The sequence below is a fragment of the Micropterus dolomieu genome, linkage group LG04 (assembly GCF_021292245.1).
Source record: "Micropterus dolomieu isolate WLL.071019.BEF.003 ecotype Adirondacks linkage group LG04, ASM2129224v1, whole genome shotgun sequence".
Taxonomy (NCBI): domain Eukaryota; kingdom Metazoa; phylum Chordata; class Actinopteri; order Centrarchiformes; family Centrarchidae; genus Micropterus; species Micropterus dolomieu.
The window spans coordinates 7,261,405-7,271,287 of NC_060153.1; the positions used below are offsets into that span (position 1 = coordinate 7,261,405).

The following is a 9,883-nucleotide window of genomic DNA, read 5'->3' on the forward strand; positions in this document are numbered from 1 at the left end:
TGTGTGTGTGTGTGTGTGTGTGTGTGTGTGTGTGTGTGTGTGTGTGTCCTTATTGGTGCTTTGAGATGCATAGCCATTGAGCCCATAATTTAGTCCATTATGTCCTCTGGTTTGCAGTCGTAGCCCCAGGCCTCTGGCACTGAACGTTGTGTCATTTGCTACCAACTGGGTTTTTGATGAGAGTGTGTGACCTAGACGCCTCATCCCTCACCACTGTCTCATTCCCTTTATTTACATCTGTCTTTAGCATTCTAATTACTCTCTTTATTGCTTTAGCCTGGAGGAATCTGTTATACTGGAGGGAGAGAAAAAAAGACTAAGGACACTAGAGTTTTAACCAATAATAAAGCAGCATAACTCCCATTACCCATAGGCAAAGATTGGGCCTGTGAGGGTCTCCTGTTAATGGGCTGTGGGCAAGACAACTATGGAAAGACTACTCAGCACAGGGTTTACATGCAGGAGTTCATTTGCCTATCTGTTCTTTTCAAAACAATTTGTTTTCACTTCAAATTCAGATAGTCAAAAGAGAATTGGTTTTCCTGTTGTATAGATGTTTCTGGTTGTGTGATCATATTGTAAACAAATGTTTAATTATACTTTCTGCAACTGATAGTTTTGCCCAAATTTATTATGTGTTAATAATTTGAAACACATCCTCCTGCACCAAAACTATGCATTTTGGCTTTCAGTTTTTATTCATACGTAAGGCAAGCGGGATGCACACACAGCACATCGTCTACTCTGTTTTTTAGACAATGTCAATGCACAAAAACTTTTAAATGCTCTGTCCCTTCCCACAGAATTTTATGAAATAGCATCAAGAGCAGGCACAGCAGTCTTTAATGAGCTCTCAACTTTAAAGACTTGAAGGATATTAACAAGCTGCTTGACAAATGGTGCTTAGAAGCACATTAAAGACGCAGCTAATGGTGCGCATAATGACGGCTAATTTTCGATCAGATATAAATTAGAGCCCCCAACAGTTATTTGCCTTAAGGACTTTATGTAAATGATTCTGTTCTGTATAAACTGAAAACTGAGTGAGTGAGTGAGAGAGGGAGAGGGAGTAAGAGGGAGAGAGACTAGCACTCCTTGTGGGTATGATTAATAGATCTGCAACAGAGCACGGCTGTCAAAGCCCAATGAACACACATTCACTAGACAGCTCTACCACCTTCTCATTAAGGTCCAATCTCTACGAGGTCTACAACTTACTCATTCGGAACACCAAAACAGCCTCTGAGAACGAGCGAGTCGAACACTCTGGTTGCAAAAGGAAGATCAGGTGAAAAGGGAATGCAAAGAGGAGACCTAGCTGTTCATAAAAGTGTATAGCCATCCAATGTTGTTTAATATTTGATGACTGAAGGCACTTTGATGCCATCAATTCACACGTTAGGTCATAATAAATAACTGAATACACATGGTGTGACCAAATTAAATAGTGAACACGTTTAGTTAATAGCTTATACATTAATAGACATTATGAGGAATCCTCAGACTAAGATCTGCCATTCTGATGTCAAAGGTCCTGGTGTAGACCCATGTATTCTTTATACGTGACACAGCACTGATCCACTGATTTGATCTGCGCATAGTTTGCATTCAGTTTAAATAAGTGACTGAATATGATATAATGCTGTAAACAATGCTCTTTCATTGGGATGTTAGACCCAGTGAATGAACTGCGTTCTGCAACCTTAAAGGTTCTCCTTTTTTAATATAAGATGTGATGACAGCTGTCCTTAACGTGAATATTTTGGCACAAAGAATGCTTTATGTATGTTTACAAAAATAATAATAGAGACAAATTTTGATGAATTTTCTACTAAACAATTCTCAAGGGAGTTTCATTGTATCATTTGTAAAACATAATGAATTTAAGCATAGGACTGCGAGATCTATCTTAAAATAAGATTATCCTGCCTTATCTTGGTAACCAAGCTTCAACTGGACAAGTTTCAGTGACACTGCAAGTTTTGGCGTTGATTATATTAAATAAAGCCGTACACTGTTTTTGGCATTTACAGAAGATGAAAACAACTGAAACCCGAACACCTCATAATTTATTATACAAATGATCATTAAGATTATTAAAATACTTTAGTCATTAAATTCCAGTGAATTCTGTTTATTTATCAATACAAGATTAGCAATTAATCTTTTTAAAAGAAATGGGTATCACATGATTAAATTTAATTAAATTAATTTTGATGAGTATTTGGTGTTCACTATGTAAGTTCTTGTAGTTGATCATGTTACCCTTTCTGAATAATGAACTGCAGGTACTGATTTAAAAGTTTTGTCTATAAGGCTACAATAAGTGTAAAACGAGCAAACAGTTTAAGAAAAGATAAATTATGCAAAGATGTTGGTCACTTTTATGAACTAGATCGGCCTTCTTGTTCAGTCATCTGTGATCTCTTCTGACTTAATTCTTTATTTTCACGGGCAGTCATTTTATCCTTGAAGGGCATTTCTTTCTCTTGCCTAAGTGGACTGTGTGTGTAACAGAGGTTCTCGTTTTAACTGGTGTTCCTCACACTTCCCCTAGCTGCATGAAAACGTATTGCGAAAGGTTAATAATATCGGTGGTGGAGGAGGTCAGTTTTACATGTGCAGAAATAATGTTCATTAAAATAAACCTTAATTTGCAGCACTATGGGTCCCAGCCCATAACTGGATGACTTCTCTGCACTGGACTATCTATAATGATAAACCCCAGTGGCATCCAAAATGCTAAATTTACTGAACACACAAAATCTGTCCATGATAATTTCTGAAACACTCTTGCCATGTAGGAGAAAGCTGTATTGCAACGGTCTAGCTGGGCTGTAGACGGTATGCCCCCTCAAGCAAAAGTATTTGAATATTAATTTTAAGATTTATGTTGAAAAATAAAATTCACAAAATGGCATTAGCTGTATGGACAATAAAGAACAATCTACAGAACTAAGAGAAAATAAACAAATCTTTATGATTTCATTAATAACAAATGTACAAATAGAATGAAAAGGCTCATGGGAAAAGGTAGAAACTTGGTTATGCATCCAAATCATTATTTTGGTGGCAACCACATGTCAGGGGTGACTGTGGCCTCTCAGCACACACCCTCTAATCACGCCCCTGAGCTATTTTACTTATAAAGGCGGTGAACGTTTCCCATGCCATTAAATTAAGAGATACCTTTTTTTAGATTTGTAATGAAAATTTAAAAACTTCGTAATTTATCGGTATCTACAAGTTCTGTTTTGGAGGCTACCTGCATATAGCAACTGAAAATCTTTCTTTTTTATTTCTTGCATTGAAAAAATATGAGATGTTAAATTGCAGGACTCAAAATGAAAGCAGCGTGTTTGAATAGATCGATATCATACATTTTTAATAAGGAACGAATTTTTGTCTACGCATGTCTAGGCAGTAGCCTATCCGATGTTTGCAGCATTTATAGGCTAGATTTCATAGTAAAGGCTAAACCGTGCAGGCCTTTTCCTAAAACTATAGCCTAGTTTTTTCCTCACTTAAACGTGTACAAGTTCCATAATTCGTTTATCGTTTTACTCTTACATCACAGAAAGAAATCTTTAGCTTGGTTAACCCCAATTTCATTCAACTGTTCAATTCAATTGTGTATTTCCTATAACGTAAGGTGTGTCACGTCTTAAATTTGAATCACTAAACTTTTAATTTTCCAGTCACAGGCTCAAACTTTAGTGGTGTCGACTTACCATGTAGCCTATTAACCCATATGATGAACAACACAATAACTGGACATGTGGTTTCATTAACGATTCAGTCTTCAATTAGCATAAAATGCTAGGATTTTTTAAATGTTTTTCGCTGGTAAACTGGAAGATACTGTATTTGAACAAAAAGTATGTATGTTTACTGAGTGTGTGCGTGGCTGGTACGTGAGTGCAATTATGTTGGATAGAGCAGAGGGGAGAGAGATGGAGCTATTTCATTGGCAGATACAGTGTGGCTGTACAGTGTTTCCCTCCTTTGCATGCCACATAGATCAAAAAGTATCCCACCAAAAATCCTTCTAGCCATCCAATGCTGCTCCATCGATTAGTTTCTGGAAAACACTTAACAAGCTAATGACTATTGATGGCTGATTAATATTGCATCAACAACAACTGATTGGCGACAATATCAAATGGCGATCGCCGCTTAACAACCAAGCAGCCATCTGACGGGAGTTGTACAATATTTTGGCGGTGCAAAAGAGCCACAGACGATAAATAAAGGGTTATATAGTGAGTGCGCAGCGCGTTCAATTTACAGTTCGTCTAATTCGAGAGCAGTCGCGTCTTTGAAGGCAGACACTTGGCGTAAATGTACAGTTAAAATATTCTACTCTCGGGTCCCCAGGCGGAGCTCCGACAGTCCCTGGCCTCATTAAATTTTCATCAATATCCCTGTGAAAGGGGGGAAATGTTCAGGGGAAAGAGAAAAATAAAACAGAGGGCGTAATTATAACAAAAGGAAACAGCGCTGCCCTTTTCGTTTTGTAGAAAGCTCCCACAGTGTCGTTCTGTTATGTACGTTTCAATGTAAAGATATACTCATGCAGCATGGTGTGAGCAGATGTGTCTGTGGCTTTAAGGTAAACTGTTTGGTTCATATATTTATTACATAAAAGAAAAGACCTTCGATTTTCTTTATTGTGTTACTCAGGCCTTTTTGTTCTATGTGTGTGTGTGTGTGTCTGTTTTTTCAGTGCTGGGGCCACATTGATTCCCTATCAAAGAATCCAGATCGATTTTCTCCCAATATGTGAAAGTGAAAGCAGGCAGCAGCAGTCTGGCTGAGAAGCTGCCTGCTTGCCTACCTGCCCGACTGCCTGCCTGTCTGTCTGTGCAGAGCTCCGGCTTGTCAAGCAGCAGCGAGGCTCACTGCATAAAGTTAATTTCAATTCCCGATGAGACACTCACTCGGCAGCCCTCCCTGACCAGCGGTAATTAACAGGGATAGCTAATGACTACTTAACTCGCTCTTCATAATTATCTGGTTTTCATAATTCGATGTGTAATTTAATAATTCGCTCTTATTAACGTATTAAGTGAATGGCTCATTTAGGGGAAATTAGAAGCACTCACCAGGAGCATCTTTTAATTGATGAACCATCATGGCTGTCTCATTAATATAAGGGTCGTTTTGATACTCTTAATTTGTCACGAGGATGTCGGTTGATCATGTTTGGTTTATGGCTCAGTGTTATGAAGGCGCTGTTTTTCCAGTTTAGAGACATTTTATTAAAGGGCTTTTTTTGGATACATTTTGAGGAAGGACAGATATGTCACATTTAATTAATTAATGTATTTATAGATTAGAATAAAAAATAATATTTAGAAATATTTTGGGGAAAGTGATTGTCTCCTTATGTAGCACTTTAAGGAAAACCTGGGGGTGCATGATAATAATTGTATGGTTGTAAAATATAAAACATTTGACACACCGTTTTTGTTGGGTGAAAACATCTAATTGACTATTGATTACATATGATTTTTCTTTTGTTTTAGAATCAATTATTTTGTGTATAGCGATATTCTCCTGCTAAAATGTGCTAATCAATCTGAAATTGTCTAAAAAATAATCCCATGCAAATGTATTCCAGATGTTGTAAATAATCATGGTAAAGGTGGAGGACAGGTTTCAGAAATGCTAATGTTTGGCTCGTGCAGCCTCCCAGGTATCTGTCCATGGTGCTGAAACGCTTGCTCAGCGCTCAACAAGCCAGCCAGCCCTGAAGCCCACAAACAGCAACTCTGCTATGGACATGACATTCAAAATGCTCCCCTCCTTTTTTCCTTTTTTTTTTGCCCTCCTCCTCCTCATATCTAACTTCGGTGCAAAGGTTTTGCTTCAAAGCCTGTGTGCCCGCATGCACAAACGAAGCATGTTTGAGTGTGTATTTAAATAGAGACGGGCACGTTGGCAGGCGAGCTGTTTTTCTGGCGGGCTGACATCTGGCAAGTCTGCGCTCCAGGGACCCATCCAGCTCTCCATAGACCCCCTGATTAGACTCTAATAGAATATTAGCATTTGCTCTCAGGTAAGGCAGCAGTGAGCTGCACAAGCTGGCAGTAAGTCAGTGGAGAAGCCACGTGTGTCTTTAACATTGATGGAATCGAGACGAAGGGGCTCCTGTAAGGCCTTCTTTATTATGTGGCCTGGAGGAGGACTGTGTTATGGCACAAAAAAGCTATTTCTAATTGCATTCTACATTTTCATTTTAGTTATTCATCTGTTATATTACCCAGACAGTGGGAGAACAGATTGGGTGTATAGGGTGGGGGTAGGGTTGTTGTTGGTGTCTTGCTCATGGGCACTGTGGCAGGGCTCGTGGCTCTTTCTAAGGTCAAACCTGACACCTTTTGGTAATAGAAAAGGCATGTTACCTTTTTTTTTAAAAAGAAAAAAGAATGACAATATTTTCAATCAGATAAGCATAAGGAATCCATAAAATATAGTTTAAAAGCTGTGCAGCCCACAGCTAAACAGTTTCCATCCTCCTCATCAATAAATAAATAAATTAATAAATAAAAGAATATTAATATGTCTGTATGAGCCACATTACACAGTGCAGTCATGGAAAACGTCCGATTAAATGTTAAAGTTTGTTCTTTAATGAAACACATATTGCAGTTCAATAATTAAATAAATTAAAATTACATGGATGTAATAAATTAATAGAATTATTTAACCAGGAACCAAAAGCAACATACATTACAGAAATAAGTTACCTCAGCTAAAACAGCAATACAGCAAAAACCTGTACGGATATATTTATGTGCATCGACTGGTTCCAATGAAATATTTACATTGTACACGTATACTTCCATGAAGCTGTTTCTTTTCTCTTCAAGAAAAAACATTACTTAAACAAGGTGATTTTAACAAGCAAAGACTCCATAATGATACGCGTATATTTATACAAATAAATAGCAGAAAACATACATAAAATAATTTAAAAAGAGAATACTATCTCATATATATCTCGATTGTACCATCTCAAATGTTAGAAATAGAAATCGTAAATTAAAATTTGTGACTGTATATTTGACAGTCGTATCCCTTTAAACCAGAACAACACGCTTAACTTGCTGTCAGAATTTGATTTTCTCAAGCAAAACAAGGAGGGGGGAATCCCAATAAATATATAATGAAGTAAACATGACCTCACTCAATAAATAGTTCATAAGACACCGGCCCACGCTGGGTTGTAAACTTATTGCAGCCGGTAGAAAATCCTATTTTTTAATAGCGAAATTATGTGAAATCGTTACAAGTGAGTCTCTATTTCGATATTTCCACATACTGAGGCCTAATAATAAACAACCCTACCTTAGTCCAAACCTCGGGTATCCTGAAAATAGATCCCTGACTTTGATCACACATGGTAACAAAATAAGTGGAATTAATTACACATTAAGACACAAAATTAAGTGTGTGGCAAGTAAATTATTAATTTACAAAGGGCTATTTGGCAGTAATCTAATATTAGCTTTCAAGACCTAGTAGTGTGTTGTCCTTTTAATCCCCTCATGGACCCTGAATAAATGTCAGACTGCATCGTCTTGAACTCGGAGGGAAAATGTAGCTTATCCTATAAGCCAAAAATATAAACACTAATAGTAACCAAACCAAGTGCTTTGAGTTAAACTAGCCCCGCTGTGTAAATAGCAATGCTGTTTTCATTGGGCTAATTGCTAACGTAAACTATAGTCCTCACTGGAACTTAATCATACATAAAAATGAAAGCATAGAGTCCTGTAAGTCATACTGCGTTGACATTAAAAAGGTGAAGCATAGTAAGTGTGGAAACAGTGTTCTTACTTGCTCTGTCAAACGATGCTTTACTTGACTCCACGTCTCCCTCTCAGCGAGTAAAAGACGTGACTGTTGGGTTTTTTTCTCGAGTTTTTCAGTCACTGTTCAATTTTAGGAATCTTTCGAAGTTCAAAGCACAAAGTCATCGATGATTGAAAAAGGGTGTGATAGGAAATATGATACAAATCGTCTCTAAACAGTTCCAAGTCTTTTCGTGGTTGGTGGTTTAAAGCGATTTTAGACGCATGCAGAGTATTTCATTCGTTTCTGTTTCTGTCGCTGGTTGCAAAACCAGACCCGCACCACGTTCTTTTTGAGGTCCAGCTTTTCTGCGATTGCTGCGATTTTCTCCGAGGAGGGACGCGGCTGAATGGCAAAATAGGCCTCCAGTGATCTCTTCTCTGGCGCGGCTATCGACGTGCGCTTCCTCTTTTTCTCTGCGCCGTTGAACAACTCGGGTTTATTAAGTTTCTCCCTGTGTGATTTCTCGGCTTCTTCTAGCCACGCTTGCAGGATGGGCTTCAAAGCAATCATGTTGTTGTGAGAGAGCGTGAGGGACTCGAATCGGCAGATGGTGCTTTGGCTGAGGGAGCCCACCCCAGGAATCTTCAGGCTGGCTAAAGCTGACCCTACATCCGCCTGGGTAACCCCGAGTTTGATCCGTCTCTGCTTAAACCTCTCTGCGAAGGCTTCCAAGTCCCTTGGATCGGCGTCCACGTCGCTCATGCCCATGTGCGGTGGTAGCCCGTGGGCATGAGCCATGTTGATGGCTGCCTGGTGCATGTGGTTCATGCCCGCCATGTGGGCAGGGTGCGCAGGCGTGGAAACCACCGAGCCATCCGGCCCTGCCATGGCTCCTAGTGCCAGTCCCGGGGTGATGTGGTCCAGCAGGTCCCCCTCCAGTGCCTGGTGAGGCTGGTGGTGGTGGTGATGGTGGTGGTGATGGTGGTGGCCGGCCAAGGCGGACGGATGAGAAATAGGCACCGAGGAAGAGGAGGAAGACGAGGTGCAGGGGAGCGTGTTCATGGTGTGGTAGGTTGCGTCCGGTTTGAAGGGACTGTGATGTGGAGGGTGGTGGTGGCTCTTGGTCTGCGAGACTATATCCACCGCCGCTAGAGCTTCAGCCCGGGCCAACAAACTCTCATCCAAGCCTCCGAATATATTGCTCTGCAATTGCAAATAGAATGCACACATAACTGTCAGCAGGGAATTCTCCCTCCACTCCTCGGTTTAAAACATTTCCAGAATGTGAAAAAAAGAAATCCTAAAAAAGGAGCACACAAAACAAGACACATGCAACATCCCAGGTCATAAAAATTAATACGAAAGGCAAAGCCGACTGAATACATAAGTTGAGCAGAGGAAAAAAAAATATGGAGGTGTTGGGTGATTTGCTGTGCAGACATGAAAAAAACATCAAGCAAAAAAGTGGGCTGTCAAAATGTGCCTTTAAGCAGTGATTATGCAGAATACGTACCGGTGGGGTTGGGAGACAGGCTCTGCGCATCGCCTCCGAGCTGCTGCTGCTGATGATGCTGCTGCTGTGTCGGGAGGACGAGCAGGACGAGGGTGCATTGGAAGTCAAAGTGGAGGATGATGAGGAATGCAACGAATACTTGGGTTCGGGCAAGCTGGTGTGGGCCATGGCAAAAGGCTGCTTGCTGTTCAGAGACATCATCATCATATTTGCAGGCGCCCAAGCCTCGGCAAGTTCCTTTTAATAAGTTAAGACTCCGCCTCCTCGGTCGGTAGTTGAAGCCCAATTGCTTCGCAGGAATCTCTAGTCACTGTCGAATAAAGTGTAGGCTGAAGACGGTCGTCCAACACTGAAGTTATCACATCTATTTATTATTACTAGCGGAAGTATGGAGGTGTCTCGTCGTTTTGGCAAATGAGCTATCACAGGCATAAACAAGCCCTGCAACTGAGCGCAGCCGATACCCCCTTCCTTTGTGGACTTGTGGCGCGATTGTTCAAAAGAAAAAAAATAACCTTTGTTTTGTTCTCCTTCAACCGTCTCCACCCTGTATTAGGCCTATAGATA

At 40.1% G+C, this 9,883-nt stretch overlaps 1 protein-coding gene across 3 annotated transcripts; it reads right to left on the bottom strand.

The window, feature by feature from the left end:
- Positions 1 to 8,076: 8,076 nt before the first annotated feature.
- pou4f2 (POU class 4 homeobox 2) lies at positions 8,077 to 9,523 on the bottom strand. Of its 3 annotated transcripts, none has more exons than XM_046048556.1 (3): positions 9,450 to 9,523; positions 9,313 to 9,377; positions 8,077 to 9,035 (listed from the first exon to the last, which is right to left on the bottom strand). In XM_046048556.1, the coding sequence occupies exons 1-3, from the start codon at positions 9,521 to 9,523 to the stop codon at positions 8,077 to 8,079; spliced, it is 1,098 nt and encodes a 365-aa protein (XP_045904512.1). The 3 variants fall into 3 exon arrangements, with proteins under 3 accessions (XP_045904512.1, XP_045904513.1, XP_045904511.1); XM_046048557.1 differs by having other exon boundaries at positions 9,313 to 9,365; positions 9,447 to 9,523; XM_046048555.1 differs by having other exon boundaries at positions 8,077 to 9,006; positions 9,317 to 9,523.
- Positions 9,524 to 9,883: the final 360 nt, after the last annotated feature.